The sequence below is a fragment of the Leucoraja erinacea genome, chromosome 12 (assembly GCF_028641065.1).
Source record: "Leucoraja erinacea ecotype New England chromosome 12, Leri_hhj_1, whole genome shotgun sequence".
Classification (NCBI taxonomy): domain Eukaryota; kingdom Metazoa; phylum Chordata; class Chondrichthyes; order Rajiformes; family Rajidae; genus Leucoraja; species Leucoraja erinaceus.
This window is the reverse complement of record NC_073388.1, coordinates 22,755,434-22,778,367: the sequence shown is the minus strand read 5'-3', so window position 1 is coordinate 22,778,367 and position 22,934 is coordinate 22,755,434. Positions and strand designations below refer to the sequence as shown.

General features: G+C 44.5%; 1 protein-coding gene across 1 annotated transcript; it reads right to left on the bottom strand.

Annotated features, from left to right (window-relative positions):
* Positions 1-3,619: 3,619 nt before the first annotated feature.
* On the bottom strand, positions 3,620-21,120 carry rbmx2 (RNA binding motif protein X-linked 2). The gene is made up of 7 exons (XM_055643784.1): positions 20,964-21,120; positions 18,142-18,257; positions 15,152-15,203; positions 11,859-11,988; positions 8,108-8,300; positions 6,285-6,923; positions 3,620-4,246 (listed from the first exon to the last, which is right to left on the bottom strand). Exons 1-6 carry the CDS (start codon positions 20,966-20,968, stop codon positions 6,307-6,309), a joined length of 1,113 nt encoding a protein of 370 aa, XP_055499759.1. The 5' UTR covers positions 20,969-21,120; the 3' UTR covers positions 3,620-4,246; positions 6,285-6,306.
* Positions 21,121-22,934: the final 1,814 nt, after the last annotated feature.

Sequence of the window (22,934 nt, the reverse complement as noted above, 5' to 3'; positions counted from 1 at the left end):
ATTGTGTTTTTGTGTGTGCTCTTTATCATTGTGTCGCTGCTGACATATCCATTTCACTTGCACTTTTTGTGCAATGTGACAAATAAACCGTATTGTATTGTATTGTATTCAGCATTGGTGCCAATAATGTGTTATCCTGATCTATTTAGCACTTAAACCAATTTTTTTTTTTTTTAACTCACTTTGTATTTTACAGTTTTTCCATTCTGGACAGCCACATTTAAACACCTTCTGGAGCATGTACCAAGCTTTCTACAAACGTGTGGCATTCATTCCTAAGCTCTTGGTCTGCCACCCTTCCAGAGTACTCCTCCTGTTGCTTACCATGAGATCAGCAGCAAGGCGATAAACTAGGTGTAGTCCAAGATAAGCTGTACCACTACTAAACACGTAACACATTTCAAATTGTTTGAACTGCATATGTCCTTTTACCCGTCATATGTTCAATGTTGATAGGTTGCACACGCATCCCCGCAGATTCCTATCTATCCAATGGCGTATAAAGCCATACACACACAAAAACCAATTGAACACTCCAACCCTACAAAGGAACTATGGTATTTCCCTAATTTTTCCTATATTTACACTCTGTCGTTTCACGATATCATTAAAAAACGGTGTAGAAATCTTCCTCTTGTTTGTACTGGGCAGGTGCTGAATTTCATTCTGGAATTTGGTATAATTGACTTCAAAGGTACAGAAATAAAGTTCAGTGTGCACACATTAACATTGGGAAAAGCAATAACAAGGAACCACAGAAGCTTGTTTACAAAGAAATACTATTTTATGAGTCTATCATTACATGATCTTCATCATATGTTTGTTAAATATCTTTAAAATGTGGCAGTCTATCATTTTTGTAATTATCTTGCAACAAAAGCAGGATCTGGCTTTATAAAACTGTTACCTAAACAACAGCAGGCCTCAAAATATTTGGCTGAACTAAAATAAAGTCAGATACATCCTGATGAATCAGGAAGTAGACAACTGTAAATGCTGGACATCCAAAATAAAAGCGAAACCACTGGAACTGCCCAAATTAGTGATATCACTGCCCTGGATCCAAAATGAGATATTGTTTTGAGTGGCCTTTCTTCATTGTCTAAAAGAAGAAATCATCAGCTTGAAACGTTAGTTCTGGTTCCCTCTCTTGGGGTCTGCCTTGTTCAATGAGTATTAATAGGATTTTCTGTGCAGGTTTTTGTCCCCCATTCAGATATAGAATGACTGGGGTCAAGGAAAGAGCGTTCACGTCGCGGCCCTGTTTCCACCAATCTTTCCACCACCATGCACAAGAAGCGACAAGACAGACGCCATTGTATGCAGCTGCTGAGACGTGTGTTCAGCTCTGGCTGAACAACTTCTAATCTTGTGTGTGGACTCGATAAGAAGAAGATCTACTGAGTATTTCCAATATTTTTTGTTACTGTTATCAAGGATCCCTCCTTACTAACAAACTAATGTTAAACATACCAATCAAACTGCAGAAAGTTGCCATGAGTCATTTAACCAGGAATCTAATGAGCTCTGCGAGCTAAGGCTGTTGGTCAAATGCGGCTAATTAACCCCAAAGAGGCGAGTTGCTACCGGAGAAGAGCCTGGAGCTGATTTGGTCATTGATTATTATTAACTAGCATTTTGTTTTTATTTCAGAATTCCAGCATTCCTAATATTTCACCTTTGCATTAACCTATTAACTTTCCATGATTCTGCTTGGAACTATTCATTTATAACACTTATTGTTGCATGCAAACATGGCTGCAGGCTCCCCCGACTTAGAAATTATGTTTTGGCAACAAATTGCTTTATAAAATTGCAGTTTTTAAATGTTCCCAACCTGAGTTTCTACTCAAAAAGATTGGTTTTGCTGCAAAATCTTCACAAAATAGTGCAACTTGGCTGGAGCAGGATCTGATGGGGATGCTAGAAACAAAGGGGATTAGTGTCGGAGTAATACAAGTGTGCTTGAATGGTCGGCATGGGCATGGTGTGTCCATGCCAACCATGTGACAGTGTTAATCTGACAAAATATTTTGGAGCAAAGTATCAAGCAATGCATTTTAGCACTTTCTATAGTGCCATAGGCAGGAACAAGGAACACTGCATGTATTTATGACATATTTAGAGATGATTTCATCCATGATGCATCAATGCTTCAGCGTGCTGACAGCTAGTTTACAAATGTACTTAAACAGAATCTTCTTGTCATTACACCTATCGGATAAAACATATCCTTTCATACGCATCTGTCCTGCCCGGGCTTCTGCCGTTAAAGTGCAGGAGCTACTATACCCCCTCAGCTGCAAATATCACAAAATAGTTACAGATTTTAATGTAAAAATGTTTTGAGACCAATGACATATGTGCTTAATGTCAGAATGTAAATAATCTAAGACTTGGCTAACTGACAGTATTATGGACTCTCCAAATGTGATTCCAACCATCAACAGTGCCAGTTCACTAAGATCGGAGGAACCTATTTCTATGTTTCTCAGCAGGTTTCTAACACATACAATTGAGCCGAGCACTAGGATTCCTGCCTATCATGGAATGGAAAGGCAGTGAGAAGCAGTCCCTCCCAAACTGTGTTAACATGCAGTGAAGCATACCAGAAAAAAACCCTACATTTTATCCAGTTCTTTTAATCAACTAAAAGTTTAATCAACTAAATATATATCTAATTATCAGCTCCAACATGTAAAGCAAACTAGCATCGCAGTGACTAAGTGAGAATGATGGTGGACTATTTTAATACCTTCCAGGTCATAAAAGCAACACTTCAGCAAGAAGGGATATGGAAGGCAGGCAGCATATAATGGTTTGAATATAATTAGGTAAAAGAAGGAGCAACAAACACTCCATTGAAGAAAGTCAGCAGATCGAACAGCATCTATGGGGGCAAAGAGTATTTTAGGTCCAGGCCCTACAACAGGACAGAGTGGAGAGGGAAGAAAGTCAGTCTCAAGAGAAAGGGAAGGGTGAAGTATGTCTGCCATGTGGGTGAGGTGGAGGGATGGAGATGGAGGACGGAGACATGTGGGTGATGGATGAAGGCAGACAGAGAAATGAAGAAAAGGCCAATGGAGCCAGGCAGGGCAAGGGAGGGTGAAGATGGAGACAGCACGGAGGGTGAATATGAACGCAAAGGCTATCAATGCTGGAATCTTGCAAGTAAGCAAGGTGTTAACGGGAACCATTCGGGTGAAGGTGAAGGACAGATGGGGGGGAGGAGGTCTGATTTGTGAAATGTGGATGAAGAAGCAGATGGATGAAGGAGGTGGTTCTTCTCCACACTCAATCCTGATGCAGGGCCTCAACCCAAAATGTCAGCAATTCCTTGGGGTGGGAGATTGCAGCCTTCACGTGGTCCGCCCTGTTTCGACGAATGCAATCAACCTGGTGTGCACAATCAGATAAGATCAAATAGAACAAGGTGTCCCATAACATTAGGCTGTGCTCACCATACGCAAGAAGAAGCAATTCCTGCCTCCCTTCCCCTTTTGTTGGTTTGTTGATCCAAATTTCAATGTCTGCATTATCCTATGGTTTTCACAGGAAAAGAATGTACAAGAAGATCCTTCTACAGCCAATGAATGGCAATTCATGAACAATAATTCAATTTGGGTAATAAAGGATATTTATTTAAAAAGGATGATATCAAAAAAGTTGGGTGATGTTAAACCAGTTCAAAGATGGAACTTTATCAACCTTCTTCACTTCTCCAAACTGACAAGAGCACCAGTTAAATGCATTTTAATAGATACTCATTAACACTTGCAGTCCCAAGAAGGCGGTACTCAAATAAAAGCCCAATGAACTTTCAGTGTAAACAAGCCGACTTTCTATTTTAATTACAAAAGCTTGACCTTGCATGAGAGGAACTGGCCTGATGCACAATATTACGATGGAGCTGAGAAACAATAACACTGAAGAATTCAGGAAATAAACAGGATATTGAAATGTTTCATTAGGGCTTCTGGGCAATAGATTATGCACACATTTATAACCTTGGTGTTTAGTCCACTGCAGAGAGAGTTTGTCAGCCTTATTTATTTGATAATTCTCCTCCAATACATTATGCAGGTCCAAATTGTCCAATCTTGAAAATGGACTCCAGTAGACTATGACATCAGCAACAACACAAAAGAGAGTAAAAAATAATGGAACATTCCTCATTTATTCATGCCATTGTCTTTTTGCAGTTATGTTGCACACCTAAAACCCTGTGAAGACGACACCGATATTCCTACAAAAAAAGATACACAGTGTTGGAGTAACTCAGCAGGTCAAGCAGCATCGCTGGAAAACATGGATAGTGACGTTTTGGGTCGGGACCCACTGACATTCTTACATTAGAATTTATCAACAAACTGGTATTATGAATAACATAAATACTGTTTGTTATTCTGTGGAAACTGGATAAATGCACTGCGTGGAGTGTATGACCAATTCCAGATTTTTGCGGAGACGATCTTATCTGGATGAAGTTGAGGTAGCGGAATTACTTCAGTGTCTCCATGGGAGGAGGGGGAGGGAGAGGGGGGGGGGGGGGGGGGGGGGGGGGGGAGAGTAATATGAAATCTGCTAGCGTTCTTCCTTTTGATTGGTTTCTATTCAGTCCTATGGAATACGTTTCAGCAGAAAAGTGGTGGGGGTGGGACAAGTAAAATCAGGTTTAGCTGCAATGTTGTTCCATGATTTAAAAGCCTGTGACAGCAGCTGTCTGACCTTGCATTTGACGAATGAAAAGTCATTACATTACTGGGTGACAATTAAAACTCGGCTTGTGACAGCTCCTTACAGTTAGGGGTGCAATAGTATCCAGAAGCCTGGGTTATTGGTCCAGACACAAAGTAGAGTCATGTCACGCTAGCTAGAGAATTTAAAATTTAAATCTAGATCAATTGGAAAAATAGGCCAAGGATTGGTAGATGGAATTTATCATGGACAAGTGCATATGTTAAATCTTGGTAGGTTAAACCAGGATAAGACTTGCCCTGTAAATAACATGGCCCTGGAGAATGCTGTACAACAGAGCGAACCAGAATCCCCGGAAAGTGGTAACACAGGGTAGTGAAGGTGTTTGGCATGCTGCCTTCATCAGTCAGGACATTGAGCACAAACTTTGGAATGTCACGTTACATTTGTACAAGACATTGGTAAGTGCGCTTGGAGTATTGTGCTCCGTTCTGGTCACCTAACATAAGCAAGGATGTCATTAAACTGAAAAGAGTGCAGAAAATCTTCACGAGGGTAACACTGGGACTGGCGGGCTTGAGTTACAAGGAGAGACGGAATAGGCTGGGGCTTTGTTCCCTGAGCGGTGATCTTAATGAGGTGAACAAGATCATGAAGGGCATGGATAAGGTGAATGGTCACAGTCTTTGTCCCAGAGGGGGAGTCTAAAACTAGAGGTCATAGGTTTAAAGTGAGAGTGAAAAGATTTAAAGGAGACCTAAGGGGCAACACTTTCACACAGAGGGTGGTGAGAATATGGAATGAGTTTCCAGAAGGTGTGGTAGAGATGAGTACAATGACAACTTTTAAAAGCATTTGGACTGGTAGACGGATAGAAAAGATTTAGAGGAATATGAGCACATGGGATTAGCTTCGATAGGCAACTTGGTTGATATGGATAGTTTGGTTCATGCTGCATTTAGAGATCTTTCATTTTAGAAACATAGAAATTAGGTGCAGGAGTAGGCCATTTGGCCCTTCGAGCCTGCACCGCCATTCAATATGATCATGGCTGATCATCCAACTCAGTATCCCGTACCTGCCTTCTCTCCATACCCCCTGATCCCCTTAGCCACAAGGGCCACATCTAACTCCCTCTTAAATATAGCCAATGAAGTGGCCTCAACTACCCTCTGTGGCAGAGAGTTCCAGAGATTCACCACTCTCTGCGTGAAAAAAGTTCTTCTCATCTCGGTTTTAAAGGATTTCCCCTTTATCCTTAAGCTGTGACCCCTTGTCCTGGACTTCCCCAACATCGGGAACAATCTTCCTGCATCTAGCCTGTCCAACCCCTTAAGAATTTTGTAAGTTTCTATAAGATCCCCTCTCAATCTTCTAAATTCTAGAGAGTATAAACCAAGTCTATCCAGTCTTTCTTCATAAGACAGTCATTTTGCTTGTTATTTACATAAATGAACATCAAGAGAATAAGTTAAAAAAAATACAGGGTACAGGAAAGTAGCAAATTTTGGAACAATCTTTATTTCTGCTTAGTGAGGCTTAAATTCATAGACTGGAGAAAAAACTTAAAATGAGATTCAGTTTACCTGTAGGAAGCTCTTAATTCTGTTATGATCGGTCCCTGTGATCGTCCCTTTCTTTGTAATGACTGCCATTATTGTGCTTATTTCTCCTATCTTTGCTTTTGGCACTCTCAGAGTCTGAATCTCTCTCCTCTCTCTTGTTGCGATCATTCTTTCTATATTTGTCTCTATTATCATACTTAGTATCAAACCTCTCTTCTCTCCGTATTTTCTCTCGTTGATAACTCTGTCTTTCTTCGTCATGTCTGGCCTCTGTTCCATCACTGTAGTTGCATCTTGAGTCTCTTCCTGATGTTTCATTGCAAGTCCCTCGGCCAGTTTGATCATTTCTTCGCCTTTCTTCCCTCTCAAAGTTTCTAGACTGATTTCTCTCATTGTATTTCCCTCTATTTCTCATTTCATCTGCTTCAGCTGAGTGTTTTCTGTCAGTTGTTGTTCCTCTTTGGTCAGTACTACAGTCTCCTTGAGACTCTCGGTTTGTATTGGCATACTTCTCATATCCCGCATCCTCACATTCCCTCTTGATCCTTACTGGGGGTGAAGCCGACTGACTTTGGTTCCTGGTCTTAGCAACATGCTTAGAGCTTTGTTCCTCCTTGATTTTTTTCTCCTTTTTTTCTTTCTTTTTCTTTTTTTTCTTTTCTAAAGAACAAAACTATTTTGGTGAATATGTGTTCAAGAACAGAGGCAATCATAGCTGCAATTTAGAAGGATGAGAGGTGATATAGAAACATATCAAATTATTAAGGGATTGGGCAGGCTGGATCAGGGGGCGGCAACCTACGGCCCATGGGCCGGATTCGGCCCGTATCCCGAAATCATCCGGCCCGCAGGCGTATGCATTTTCAATTAGTTTTCGCAACCTGGGAACTGTAGCCAGTCCCGGGCACGTGAGCTAATCTGGGAACTGCAACTAATCCCGGGGACGTGAGCTATTCTATGCGCTACAGCCGGTCCCAGGGCACGCAGGCGACGTGGGCGCTACAGCCAGTCCCGGGGACGCGAGCCGGTCTGGGAACTGCAGCTCGTCCCGTGGCAGGCGAGCCAGTCTGGGAACTGCAGAAAACGAATTGAAAAATACGTGAAAACTAATATGAAAAACAACACCAAGTGGCACACTGGCGATAGATGTGGCCCACCATCCGCTCACGGACATGGGTCCTGGCCCCTATGCAGAACAAGGTTTGCCGACTCCTGGGCCAGATGCAGGAAAAATGTTCCCATGTTAGGGGAGTCCAGAACCAGGGGTCACAGTTTAAGAATAAGGGGTAGGCTATTTAGGACTGAGATGAGGAAAAACTTTTTCACCCAGAGAGTTGGTAATCTGTGGAATTAACGGCCACAGAAGGCAATGGAGGCCAATTCACTGGATGTTTAAGAGAGAGTTGGATACAGCTCTTAGGGCTAGTGGAATCAAGGGATAAGGGGAAAAAGCAGGAATGCGGTATTGATTTTGGACGATCAGCCTTGACCCTATTGAATGGCGATGCTGGCTCGAAGAGTCGAATGGCCTACTCCTGCACCTACTTTCTATGTTTCTATGTTTTACACAATGGAATTATTCCCTGTTTCTGGGAGCAATCAGCATTTATTACTTTAGAGAGCTGTGGTAAAGTAAAACTTTTTTAATACCAATATTCATTTCCTTTAATTCGTCTTTTCCCTGGCAGCAATAGGAAGTTATGGTCAATGACCTCTGTGTGTGCCAAAAATAAATAGGTGATGGCCAGTTACCATGAAATCAATAACTCTAATGTGACCATCCCTAAAAGGCACGTTCCTTGAAAATGTTAATCTACTCGGAGTGAGTAGATTTTTTGCGTTACCTTTTTTCCGCTTTTTAGTTGGCACCTCGGCAGTAATCTCATCAGAGGATTCCGAGGATGCTGATGCTGAGAGAGGTGCTTTTGGTGCACAGCCTTCCCACCTCAGTGTTTTGGTCACACTATCAATATCATCGTCATCTTTTGGAGGGCGGTAATTGGCCACATGGTCAACACGGATTGTCCTTCCCTTAATCTAAAAGGTGAATGTATGCAAGTTACGAGACATTTGGCCTTACTAGTCCATACCCAGCAGAGAGCTCAAATCATTATTTTTCCCTTTTTCCCTGTAACTCTTTGTGTCCATTGAACTTCATTCATCCAACTACAGAAAACATCTGCTAATTATTCTGCCCCATTCATTCATTAAACAGTATACAGGTGCACAACCTTTTATCCGAAAGCCTTGGGACCAGACACTTGTCGGATTTCGGACATTTTCGGATTTCAGAATGGAAGATTTTTAGCGTAGATTAGGTAGGTAGCGCGGGCGGCTTGAAAAGTCTGGAGCAGCTGCCTCCTCCCCGGAGACCGGGAGAATCATTGCATAAATGTTAGTCAGTTAGTTTGGAGGGATTTTATGTGGTGGTGGTGGTGTAGGGGTGAAGGGGGAAACTTTAATTCTTAGTCCCCTACCTACCTGGTCGGCGACTCCCAACCTCGCGGAGCTGGGGGCTCCATCCGGCCGCGGGCGGCGCCGGTTGTAGCTCCGACCCCGGCAACTCTACCCCTGGCTGCGAGGCGCTTCAAATCCAGCGCGGCCCGCGGCAGGACGCCCCAGCTCCACGAATGTCGGGAGTCGGCGGCGTCGCAGCGCTGGGATACCAGCGGGGAGCGGGCAATGCCTTACCGGGTCGCCGTGCGGCAAGCTCCGGAGCGCTGTGGCCGCCTTTTCCAACATTCGCGGAGCGTCGCTTTTGGAGCCGCGGAGCTGGGGGGCTCCGTCCGGCCGCGGGCGGCGCCGGTTGGAGCTCCGACCCCGGCAACTCTACCCCTGGCTGCGCGGCTCCAAATCCAGCAACGTCCGCGAATGTTGGGAGTCGGCGGCCACAGCGCGCCGGAGCTTGCCGCACGGCGACCCGGTAAGGCATTGCCCGCTCCCCGCTGGTATCCCAGCGCTGCGACGCCGCCGACTCCCGACATTCGCGGAGCTGGGGCGTCCGGCCGCGGGCCGCGCTGGATTTGGAGCGCCTCGCAGCCAGGGGCAGAGTTGCCGGGGTCGGCGCTACAACCGGCGCCGCCCGCGGCCCCACCGGCCACAGCGCTGCGGAGCTTACTGCACAGCGACCCGGTAAGGCATTGACTGCTCCCCGCCTCTCCGACCAGGTAGGGGACTAAGAATTAAAGTTTACCCCTTCACCCCCCCTTCACATAAAAGCCCTCCAAACTAACTGACTAACATTTAAGCAATGATTTACAGATGTTTAAGCGTCTCCCGGTCTCCAGGGAGGAGGCAGCCGCTACAGTAGTACAGACCTGGGTTGACCGTGGGTCGTTTTGGGTCAGGTTTGGCGCCAAACGCGAGCTTTGGTGCGCAGACGACATCTGGAAAAAATGGCCGGTTTTCGGAGCTTTTCGGTTTCTGGAACACCGGATAAAAGGTTGTGCACCTGTACTAATAATTTTGCTAGACTAAACCAGAAGCTCAGAGTACTATGGCAACCATTGCAGATATAATGAATTTTGTTTGCTCATTGTCATTTGTAAAATGAGTTCCAATCAATGGTAAAAGCAAAATGTACCATAAAGATCTAAGTTACAATCTTAAACCTTGCTATTTTAATGCTCTATTTCAATTCTGTTACTATTCTTTTGCATTGTTAGAAAGAAAAAAACATGCCACTGAGAGGAGGCAGCTGAGATGGTTCCTCGGGATGACATTCCTTGTAGCAGGCAGAAGGGAATCTGTCATTGCCACAATCAGATATATCATGTTAAAGCATTTCAGAGTTCTGTGGGCAAGCTCTCTCCCCAGATGAGGTCACGAATTTGCACCACAGTACTTCTCGATCATGCAGTAATTTCATTTGGTCTATTGGCCTTGATGTTGAATTGCCTTTCAACCTCATGCTACACTGGGCTATTGCTGAGAATATAACATGAAACAGAGTGAAAGACATTTCTGACAAAGACATGATTTTAGAAGCTCTCTTTCTAGTGGGTTAGTTGGCCACTGTTCATAAGCTCTCCTCCATACATGGAACACAGCAGGGTACATCCTTAGACAATAGGTGATTTTCACAAGCTGAAGAATCCTATTATATTGCGTTCTCCTGAGGTCATTCCATCCACCATCAGTTGACAAGTGACAAGTATTTTGTTGGACCTCAGCCTTCAGATGCCTCTAGATTTTGTTTTTATTTCCCTTGTGTTGTCATGGTGAGTCTAGTCCAAGAATGTGTAACATTTATTAGCCCCTGGGTGTCCTTGAATTCAAATCAAACCACAAGTTTGTTTGGTCATAGGAGCAGAATTCGGCCATTCAGTCCATTGAGTCTCTACTGCCATTCAATTATCCGATTTGCTGATCTATCTTTCTCTCATAATACCATTCTCTTTCCTTCTCCCCATAACCCTTGACAGCTTTACTAATCAAGAATCTGACAATCTCTGCCTTAAAAATACCCAATGACTTAGTCTCCATTGCCATCTGTGGCAATGAATTTAACACATTCACTGCACTCTGACAAAATTAGTGTTTTCCAGTAGAGAAACCGAGAGGTTCTCACGTGGCAGCTGGCCACAGGAAATACATATCTAAAAAGATCCTGGTGCAGCTTGCACTGTGGATAATGTTCACTAAAGCAAGATACTGGAAGATCCTATCAGACCATGAAGCTATGGCCAGAAAGAAACAATATCTTCTCGGTTCAAGAAATATTTTTTTTTTGTAAAAGTGGATGTGTAGGACATATGAATAAAGTCACACTGACAAAATTGCACATAGAATTGCAGAAGTGAGCATATATGTGCATTAAAGTACCATGTATTTGAATAGATAGCTTCTTATTCTGACTCTTCTTTGTAGGCTAACAACAGAACAATGAGTTACAGAGTTACAGAGAAAGGTTGAACAAGTTAGGGCTTTATTCTTTGGAGCGCAGAAGGTTAAGGGGGGACTTGATAGAGGTTTTTAAAATGATGAGAGGGATAGACAGAGTTGACGTGGAAAAGCTTTTCCCACTGAGAGTAGGGAAGATTCAAACAAGGGGACATGACATGAGAATTAAGGGACTGGAGTTTAGGGGTAACATGAGGGGGAACTTCTTTACTCAGAGAGTGGTAGCTGTGTGGAATGAGCTTCCAGTGAAGGTGGTGGAGGCAGGTTCGTTTTTATCATTTAAAAATAAATTGGATAGTTTATATGGATGGGAAGGGAATGGAGGGTTATGGTCTGAGCGCAGGTATATGGGACTAGGGGAGATTATGTGTTCGGCACGGACTAGAAGGGTCGAGATGGCCTGTTTCCGTGCTGTAATTGTTATATGGTTAACATTGAATGAGCCTAAATCAGTTAGCATTTAGATTAACGTTCATAAGTACCAAATGTAAATCTGTTGTTTGTTTAAAATCTTAAAGACAGTACTTTAATTTTTATAACTTCATGAGTGTGCAATGGTGCAAGTTTAAAAAGATTACCTTGCATTTCACACTGGGAAAAAAAGGTCAAACCTGTTTTTACAGAACTGCCAGCAGGAAAAGGCAGATATGTGTGTGATTCGCAGAGAAATACACAATCCCACTCTATACCCACCTTGATTCCATTAAGGTTGTCCACAGCTAATATGGTGCTCCTCTGATCTTCAAAGCAGAGAAAGCAGAAACCTTTTGATTTCCCAGTCTTCTTGTCTCGAACAAGATTAATGTTAACAATCTCTCCATACCTGTCACATGGAAATGAATGTTCAGTAGGTATCATGCCAACTACAAATGCAGCGTTATCAGATGCTGCACATCACTAGCAATTCCACAACAATCTCATCTGTACATATCCCATCTTCCTCAGTAATCCTTCCATTCAGCTTGATTGGAAAGAGGTAACCTCTGACCTCTTCCTCACACACTTCTTTCCAGTGTGCCAAGGATCCGTGACTGAGGGTGGGGAAGAGACGAGGTCACAAAGATAAATCTGTGTGGAGCCCTGCCGTCGCTTTTGCATTTTCTGACTGCAAATGATATAAGGTTACGAGTACATTGTTACCTCATCTCACACAAACTCCATCAAACTGTGTGCACTACATTAAATCCTCTTTTTTACACTCTAACCTTGCGTAGCCATCCCATCTCACTGGTTTTCTTTCCGTGCTTAAAGTTTCAGACTATTTAACAAGCACGGTCTCGAAATTACTACCTCCATCCTTTTAAAATATTTGTGACTATGCAGTTACACTTTTCTCTCCAAGGAATGATTTGAAATCCTTCATCACAATATATGCACCATCCAATAAAAGATGGGTTGGCTGGTACACTCCAAATTTGCACTTCAGAGGTATGTGTGTTGAAAGGAACTGCAGATGCTGGTTTATACTGAAGATAAACACAAAGTGCTGTGTTACTGCAGAGATATGACTGGGTAGACATTGGGACACAGCTGAAGAAGCACCTAAGCCAACATCAGGTTATCTAATTCAAGTTTGGCTGTGAGGGTATACCGTATAAAACACTACTATCAAACTGTCAAGAAGGTGCTGATGTTGTGAAATTGTGCCACCTAGAGGGAGAAAACTAGATCATTTTCACCAAAACTGAAAAGATAATATAAACTAATCATGTATTGATGCTTTTAAAGAACCTTAGAAATAGCAGCAAAAGTAGTCCTCCACCATTCAATACGATCATGACTGGCCTTTCACTTCCACTCTCCTGCACTCCCCCCAATTATTTTTATTCTATCAGTTTCCAAAGATCTACCAATATCTTTAGAGTGTAATCAGTGACTGAGCCTGCATAGTTCTTGTCCAGCATTTACACAGTTAGTCATTGGGACAAATTTGTATAGTACCTTTCACAACCCAAGGCAGATTGTGTATAAGAGCTACCTTTGTAGTGAGGCAGGCTACTCACGTACAGCAATGTTCCAGACACAGGGTCTGCTTGTTTTCTGAACAACTGGCCCAAATACATGGCAAGATTTAGTAGTCCCAGTGGAGTCAGTGGTAGGACAACTACAATTGATCTCTGTACCATTGTCAGAGCTGTTAACTACTCGAGGGTACTTTCAAGCGAAAGTAAGATTGAGTTCAGATGCGCTGCTTCTATGGTTGAATGTCCAGGTGTTACTATCAAGATTTAAATTTGCTTACTAGCCACTTTGTTAAAATATACCAGCAGGCCACACCTATGTAACAAGCATGCGTGATTGCTGTGTAGCAAGCATGATATATACAGTGCATTCAGAAAGTATTCACACCCCTTCACTTATTCCACATTTTGTTACGTTACAGCCTTATTCTAATTTGGATTAAATTCTTTTTTTTAGTCATCAATCTACACACAATACCCCATAACAAAAAAGTGAAAACTGGTGTTTAGACATTTTTGCAAAGTAATTAAAAAGAAATAACTGAAATATCACATTTACATAAGTAAATGTGATATTTCAGTACTTTACTAAGTACTTTGTTGAGGCACCTTTTGCAGCGATTACAGCCTCAAGTCTTCTTGGGTATGACAAGCCTGGCACACCTGAATGTGGATAATTTCTCCCATTCTTCTCTGCAGATCTCAAGCTCTGTCAGGTTAGATGGGGAGCGTCGATGCACAGCTATTTTCAGGTCCCTCCAGAGATGTTTGATCGAGTTCAAGTTCGGGCTCTGGCTGGGCCACTCAAGGACATTCACAGACTTGTCACAAAGCCTCTCCTGCGTTGTCTTGGCTGTGTGCTTAGGGTCATCATCCTGTTGGAATGTGAACCTCTGCCCCAGTCTGAGGTCCAGAACGCTCTGCAGCAGGTTTTCATCAAGAATCTGTGAATCTGCTCCATTCATCTTTCCCTCGATCCTGACTAGTTTCCCACTGGAAAACATTCCCACAGCATGATGCTGCCACCATCATGCTTCACCGTAGGTATGGTATTGGCCAGGGGATGAGCGGTGCCTGGTTTCGTCCAGACGTGACGCTTGGCATTCAGACCGAAGAGTTCAATCTTGGTTTCATCAGACTAGAGAATCTTGTTGCTTGTGGTCTGAGAGTCCTTTTGGTGCCTTTTGGCAAACTCTAAGTCATGTGTCTTTTACTGAGGAGTGGCTTCCATCTGGCCACTCTACCATAACAACCTGATTGTTGGAGTGCTGCAGATATAGTTGTCCTTCTGGAAGGTTCTCTCATCTCCACAGAGGAACTCTGGAGCTCTGTCAGAGTGACCATCGGGTTCTTGGTCACCTCCCTGACCAAGGCCCTTCTCCCCCGATTGCTCAGTTTGGCCGGGCGGCCAGCTCTATGAAGAGTCCTGTTGGTTCCAAAGTTCTTCCATTTAAGAATGACGGAGGCCACTGTGCTCTTTGGCACCTGCAATGCTGCAGAAATAGTTTTATACCCTTCCACAGATCGGTGTCTCAACACAATCCTGTCTCGGAAGTCTACGGACAATTCCTCTATCTTCATGGCTTGGTTTTTGCTCTGACATGCACTGTCAACAGTGGAACGTTATATAGACAGGTGTGTGCCTTTCAAAATCATGTCCAATCAATTTAATTTACCACTGGTGGACTCCAATCAAGTTGTAGAAACATCTCAGGACAATCAATGGAAACAGGATGAAACTAAGTTCAATTTTTTGTATCATAGCAAAGGGTCTGAATACTTATGTAAATGTTTCAGTTATTTATTTTGAATTACTTTGCAAACATTTCTAAACTTCTGTTTTCGCTTCTTCGTTCTGGGGTATTGTGTGTAGATTGATGATTTAAAAAAAATGAATTTAATCCATTTTAAAATAATGCTGGAACATACCAAAATGTGGAAAAAGTGAAGGGGTCTAAATACTTTCTGAATGCACTGATTGGCCTTAGCCAAGAAATAATGGAAATTAAAGGGAAAAACACTTACTGTGAAAATACACAAATAACATCCCCTTCTGTTAATTCATAAGGCAAGCCACCTAGGAAGAGAGAAAAAGAATGCTTACAGACCAAACCAAACTCTCACAATTGATGTCAATCTTCCCAAAAACAATAAATCTACAAATTAAAACCCACAACGGCCTCAGTATGCATAGAATCTGACATTGTCAGTTAACACATTGTCAGTATAATGGGGGGAGGAGGGGTAGGAACAGGGACCATTGGGACTATATTGAATACTTTTTGTAACTTTGTTGGCGCAGTATACAAGGGAATTATTTGCATACTTGTGTATTTATATGCAAAACAAAGATTTTCACTGTAACAAGTACATGTAACAATAAAGTATCAATCAATATGTGACAAAGGAAACAGTTAGCTGCCTTCTGTGGAACTATTGTCCTCAACGAAGTACAAAGCAAGACACAAAATGCTGGAGTAGCTCAGCGGGACAAGCAGCATCTCTGGAGAGAAGGAATGGATGACGTTTCAGTTTGAGACCCTTCTTCGGGCTGAGAGGAGAGGAGGGGGGGTAGGAGAGGGGGGGGGAGGGGAGGGGGGGAAGAGGAGAGGGGGGGAGAGGGAGGGAGGGGGGGGGGGAGAGGGGGGGGGGGGGGAGGAGGAGGGAGGGGGGGGGGGAGAGGGAGAGGGGGGGGGGGGGGGGAGAGAGGGAGAGGGGGGGAAGAGGAGAGGGGGGGGGAGGAAGAGAGGAGAGGGGGGGAAGGGGGGAAGAGGAGAGGGGGGGGGGGGGAGGGGGGGGGGAGGAGGGGGGAGAGAGAGAGGAGAGGGATGGATAGGGGGGGGAGAGAGAGGGGGAGGGAGAGGGGGAGAGAGAGGGGGGGAGAGAAGAGGAGAGGGGGGGGGGAAGAGGAGAGGGGGGGGGAAGGGAGAGGGAAGAGGGGGGGAGAGAGAGGAGGGGCGGGAGAGAGGGGGGGAAGAGGAGAGGGGGGAAGAGGGAGAGAGGGGGGGGGGAGGGAGAGAGATGGAGGGGCGGGGGAGGGAGAGAGGGGGGGAGGAGAGGGGGGCTTAACAACAGAAATGTTTAGCTTTAAGCAGTCAAAGAATCTTGAAATTTTGTCCAACGCATATCGGAGGAACAGTACCTCATATTTTGCTTGGGCAGTTTACAACCCAGAGATATTAATGTTGATTTCTCTAACTTCAAGTAACACTTGCTTTCCCTCTCTCTGTCCCTCTCCCACCGTAGTTCTCCAACTAGTTTCACTGACCTTCTCCATGTCTCCTTCCCCAACACTAACAATGAACCATTCCACATCTCTTTAATTATAAAACTCTGATCTCTGAGTAGGAGTGAACGGGTCCTTTTCAGAATGGCAGGCAGTGGCGAGTGGAGCGCCGCAAGACTCAGTGTTGGGACGCAACTGTTTACCATATATATTAATGATTTGGAAGAGGGAATTAGGAGCAACACGAGCAAGTTTGCGGTTGACACAAAGCTGGGTGGCAGTGTGAACTGTGAAGAGGACGTTAGGAAGTTGCAGGGTGACCTGGACAGGTTGAGTGAGTGGGCAGATGCATGGCAGGTGCAGTATATTATAGATAAATGTGAGGTTATCCACTTTGGCGGCAAAAACAAGGGGGCAGATTATTATCTCAATGGGGTTAGGTTAGGTAAGGGGGAGGTGCAGCGAGACCTGGGTGTCCTTGTACACCAGTCGTGTACAGTTTTGGTCTCCTAATTTGAGGAAGGACATCCTTGTGATTGAGGCAGTGCAGCGTAGGTTCACGAGATTGATCCCTGGGATGGCAGGACTGTCATATGAGGAACGATTGAAAAGACTAGGCTTGTATTCACTGGAGTTTAGAAGGATGAGGGGTTATCTTATAGAAACATATAAAATTATAAAAGGGCTGGACAAGCTAGATGCAGGAAAAATGTTCCCAATGTTGGGCGAGTCCAGAACCAGGGGCCACAGTCTTAGAATAAAGGGGAGGCCATTTAAGACTGAGGTGAGAAAAAACGTTTTCACCCAGAGAGTTGTGAATTTGTGGAATTCCCTGCCACAGAGGGCAGTGGAGACCAAATCACTGGATGGATTTAAGAGAGAGTTTGATAGAGCTCTAGGAGCTAGTAGAATCAAAGGATATGGGGAGAAGGCAGGCACGGGTTATTGATTGGGGACGATCAGCCATGATCACAATGAATGGCGGTGCTGGCTCGAAGGGCTGAATGGCCTCCTCCTGCACCTATTCTCTATGTTTCTACGAGCCAACGGCCATCCACACTTCAGTAGAAGTTGCAATCAATGTCGTAAATAGCATTGTAAGGCACCATGCCCGTTGATATTTTCAACGATGATGATGATGATGAAGAGTTAATTAGTGGCTATTCTGAAACTTTGAACATAAATAAGTTAGAGAAATGAAGTAATGTTCCAGTTAAGAACACCAAACCATTGCAATGCAAAAGTAGCTTCAACTATGGCTTCAAATCACTCAGACTGTTGCCAGACATTTTAAATTTGGGAGATGACTTAATGTGGAATAACTGAAATGAGCCACACAAAGCATCATGCATTAACCCGAGATACGTCAATTATTCACACAGACAGTTTTAATGGTAGTCTTGAAGCCCATTTTCATCTTGATAGGAATGTCCAGAGTTCACTTGTAACTATCAGGCTGGTAGATAGAAATCAAAGCTGATGTGTGGGAATCATACCCACAAACAGACCTTCCACCGGCAATGCAGTGAATTTGCGCATTGGAGATTGAACTTCCACAATAATAGTCCGTGGTTAGCAGTGAATAACTCAGTTCCAACCCACCCCATTCATAGAAAAATAAATTCTCAATTAATTCTAGAATTTGGAAATAAATGTCCATGCACTTGAAGCTTAATCTTCTCAATAAAGTTAAATTAATTAATACTTAGATATTGAACAAGACAATACCATCAGCCCACATGTTTCTGCGGCCTCAAACAACTAAGAGGCTGCAAAAGGTTTTACTCACCAAGGAAGACCCAGGCACTGTCCTTGTACTCTGAGTGCCAGGAGACTTTATCTTGAATGCCTAGTGCTGCCTCTCTTTCATTCAACTCATTGATGAGCTTCACTTTGGTCAGTGGACTATGAGGATAAAAATAGAGGTTGCTTAGAGGCTGGCACAAAAATGTTTCTCAAATTAAACAGCAATCTGAATTTACTTACCTTTCCCTCTGCCAACTGAATCAAATATCATTTTGTTGAGTACAATCAACCTGGCGTGCCAGGTTGATTGCATTTGACGAAACAGGGCGGACCACGTGAAGGTAGCAATCTTACACCCCAGATGTTAAGCTCACAATAGACAATACGTGCAGGAGTAGGCCATTCAGCCCTTCGAGCCAGCACCACCATTCACTGTGATCATGGCTGATCAACTACTGGACTGGGGTGGGAGATTGCAACCTTCACGTGGTCCACCCTGTTTCAACAAATGTAATCAATCCGGCGTGCACAATCAAATAAGAACAAATAGAACAAGTTGTCCTACAACTTTAGGCTGTGCACGCCATATGCAAGAAGAAGAACTACTGGACTTTAGTTCGCAGGCTTTTCCCTGCAACCCTTCCTAAATAAAGACACAACATTTGTCACCCTCCAGTCTTCCGGTATTTAATGACGACTTGTAAATTTCTGCCAGGGCACCTGCAATTTCCTCTAACTTCCTCGGATAGATCTGATCAGGCCAGGGAGATTTGTCTCCTTTCATACAAGTCAGAACCTTCGGCACCTCTACGACTGTAATACTGACTGCTCTTGCATTGATTGCCCCAAGTTGCCTAATCCTCATGTCTGCATGGTGAAAACAGAGGGGAAATACTGGTTGAGGACTTTGCCCATCTCCTGTGGCTCCACGCAGAGTTGACGTCTTTGATTCTTGATGTCCCTGTATGGACATAAAAATCTCATGGGATTATTCTTAATGCTTCCTGTCGGAGCTATCTCCTGCCCCTTTTAGCCCTCCTGATTTCCATTTTTTAGCTTGCTCCTTAGTTCCTAAAACTCCTCCAGGGAAACACTTGATCCCAGCTGCTTGATCCCATCCCTCTCCTTCTTACTCGTGACCAGAGCCTCAATTTCCTCAGTCATCCAAGTTCCTGACGCTCACCTGCCTTACCCTTCAATCTAACAGGAGTGTGCATGTCCTGGGCTCTTGACTTTCATGATGACATAATTTAACAGGTAGCAGTGCTTGGATCAGTGGTGTTGCCATGATGTTTTGTGCATGTTTTTCTGATAATACAGGGTATTGGCTCTGACAAAACTGTGTCCAAGAATTTTATCAGCAGGATAACTCAGTTTGAGATAGCTTTTGCCACTTTTTCCTTGCCAATCACACCTTTCCAATGGCTTGCATTCTTTTCAGCTCAGACACAAGTCATCCACGAGGATCAATTTGACTTTCTCTTGGACTTTTCCCAAAATCAAGTTAGAAGTCTTCTTTGGTCGCATCTGTAGTTTCCAGAACTGGAGCATATTCAAACAAAGAAAGTGTGCTGGGCTCACATCAGAATGAACTACAGCATCTTGAGATGTTCACTTATCACAAAAGGCAGTCACTGAGACACCAGGCTAGCACATTCTTGAGGGAAAAGCACGAGGTCCTGTTCCTCCTCTGGTTTGCCCTGCAGAAGGTCTACCTTTCGTCTTTCAGCTAGCTATCTCCAGTCTGTTTAACTCATTATGAGCAGTGATATCAATATCCAAGTTTCTGAGTCTACAGGCTATAACGGAGGGTGGGTTTTAGGTCTCTTGCCATTGGAGATTGTCCAGAAGATCCTAATGTTCAGGTCCCAAGTTTCATATTGAGGGGTGGGAATTACCAGAATGTGACGCATACACTTGACATCTTTCTTACCTTTTGTCAAAGTGGTCCTAGAGGTGTGTACACCTGAGCTTGTTGCATGAACATTAACTTACACGCACACAAAGGTGGGCTCATCCATAGATACTCTTGCCCGCTCACCTACCCTTCCAACAGGGAGGGATGAGGGGACTGGCAAACACTGACTGAGACGAGATTCCAAGTTGAACAGACTTCTATTGGCAAAACAACACAGCTCAGCTAACCTTACCCCCAGTACAATTAATCAACAGGACCCTGTCATTAATAATACATAGAAAATAGGTGCAGGAGTAGGCCATTCGGCCCTTCGAGCCTGCACCGCCATTCAATATGATCATGGCTGATCATCCAACTCAGTATCCCATCCCTGCCTTCTCTCCATACCCCCCGATCCCTTTAGCCACAAGGGCCACATCTAACTCCCTCTTAAATATAGCCAATGAACTGGCCTCAACTACCTTCTGTGGCAGAGAATTCCACAGATTCACCACTCTGTGTAAAAAAATACATTAAGAATTGAGTGCTGGTGCTGGAAGCAAGTTGCATCTTTTGAATAAAAGGATCCTCATATACCAACACAAATAACAATAGCGAAGATAGACATAAATTGCTGGAGTAACTCAGCGGGTCAGGCAGCATCTCTGGAGAAAAGGAAAAGGTGACACTTCAGATCCAGGCCCTTCATCAGACTGGGAGTCAGGAGAGAGGGGGAACGAGGGATATAGACGGTACTTGGGAGAAATGAAGATATGCAAAATGCAACGATAATCAAGGTAATGGGGGTGGATCATTGAATTGCTCCAGCTTTTAGTGCTTGTCTTCGGTTTAAACCAGCATCAGCAGTTCCGCCCAACAACAACAGTGGCCACACAACTTGTTCGCTCAGGCGACCAGAATTATGACCCTGGCGACTCCAGCAGCAGCGGCTCTGAGCTCCTACTCACTTCATGTTGTCTCCGCTCCCGGTCTCCAACAAAGATCTGAGCTCATCTAAGATCCGAGCTCATCTAGTATCTTTGGTCTCCAAGGCCGAGCCCCGCTTGCGGCCCCAGCAGCAGCAGCAGCAGCGTCGGCGGCGGCGAGATCGAGGGACCGCGCAGCTCCACCGACACCACCATCTACCGACAACATGCGCCAACCACAAGCTCCTCGTTCCTCAAGAGCATTTATTAATGCAGGTAAAATTTTTAAAAAGTGTGCAGGAAGGTATTGCAGACGCTGGTTTACACGGAAGATAGACACTGGAGTAACTCAGCGGGACAGGCTGGAGAGAAGGAATGGGTGACGTTTCGGGTCGAGACTCTTCTCCAGACTGTCCACAACGTGCTGGAGGAGTTCAGTGTGTCAGACAGTGTGTAGAGGGAATAGACAGACAGCGTTTGGAGTTGGGACCCTTTTTCAGACGGTAGGGACAGGGACAGAGACAGAGACAGAGACAGGGACAGGGACAGGGACAGGGAAGTTTACAGGCATGGGAGGGTTGATGAGCAGATGGGTGGACAAAGGCCAGAAATAAAAGGGGAGCCAAAAAAAGCTGTCAGATAAAGATGAAGAGCAGTGTAATGTAAAGGTTCAATTAGATAGAAGGGAAAGGGATGGGAGAAATGCGTGTGTGTACTGGGGTGAGGACACAAGAAAGAGGGAGGGGGAGGGGATAGAAACACAGAAAATAGCTGCTGGAGAAGGCCATTCGGCCCTTCGAGCCTGCACCGCCATTCAATATGATCATGGCTGATCATCCAACTCAGTATCCTGTACCTGCCGTCTCTCCATACCCCCTGATCCCTTTAGCCACAAGGGCCACATCTAACTCCCTCTTAAATATAGCGCAATGAACTGGCCTTAACTACCTTCTGTGGCAGAGAGTTCCAGAGATTCACCACTCTCTGTGTGAAAAATGTTTTTCTCATCTCAGTTTCCCCTGTATCCTTAAACTGTGACCCCCCTTGAGCTGGACTTCCCCAACATCGGGAACAATCTTCCTGCAACTAGCCTGTCCAACCGCTTAAGAATTTTGTACGTTTCTATAAGATCCCCCCTCAATCTTCTAAATTCTAGTGAGTACAAGCCTAGTCTATCCATTCGTTCTTCAAATGAAAGTCCTGACATCCCAGGAATCAGTCTGGTGAACCTTCTCTGTACTCCCTCTATGGCAAGAATGTCCTCAGATTGGGAGACCAAAACTGTATGCAATACTCCAGGTGTGGTCTCACCAAGGCCCTGTACAACTGCAGTAGAACCCCCCTGCTATACTCAAATCCTTTTGCTATGAATGCTAACATACCATTCGCTTTCTTCACTGCCTGCTGCACCTGCATGCCTACTTTCAATGACTGGTGTACCATGACACCCAGGTCTCGTTGTATCTCCCCTTTTCCTAATCGGCCACCATTTAGATAATAAATCTAAATGGTGTGATGGGTAGTATTATTTAAAATTGGAGACCAATATTCATGCCATTGATTGCAAGCTACCCAACTGGAAATATGAGGTGTTATACAGGGGCCGCAGAGCGTTTTTGGAAGTGGTGGGGGTGTGGGGGGGGGCTGAACGATCACTGATCACTGGCCTTGGGGATACCCGGCGAGGGATAGAGCGATCGAGTGAGGAGTGGGCGTGGGAGGGGGCCGGCCCCCCCCCCCCATGGTAGGGACTCTTTGAAATTTGATGTTTTAGTGGTGTGAGAAATGACTACTGGAGTTTTCAACAGATCTTTATTCAAAAGTTCGATATCCAGTATACAGGTTCTCCAGACACGTCTGCCCCCCAACGGTGGTCAGCGCTGAACAAACGCGCTCAAGTGAAAAACCGTGCGAAACAAGTAGCCCGTCCTGAGTCACGTGACCGCGGCTTCCGAACGTCGGGTTCGATATCTGCGTGCGCTAGCAGGCGCCGCTACAATGTATTAAAATCAT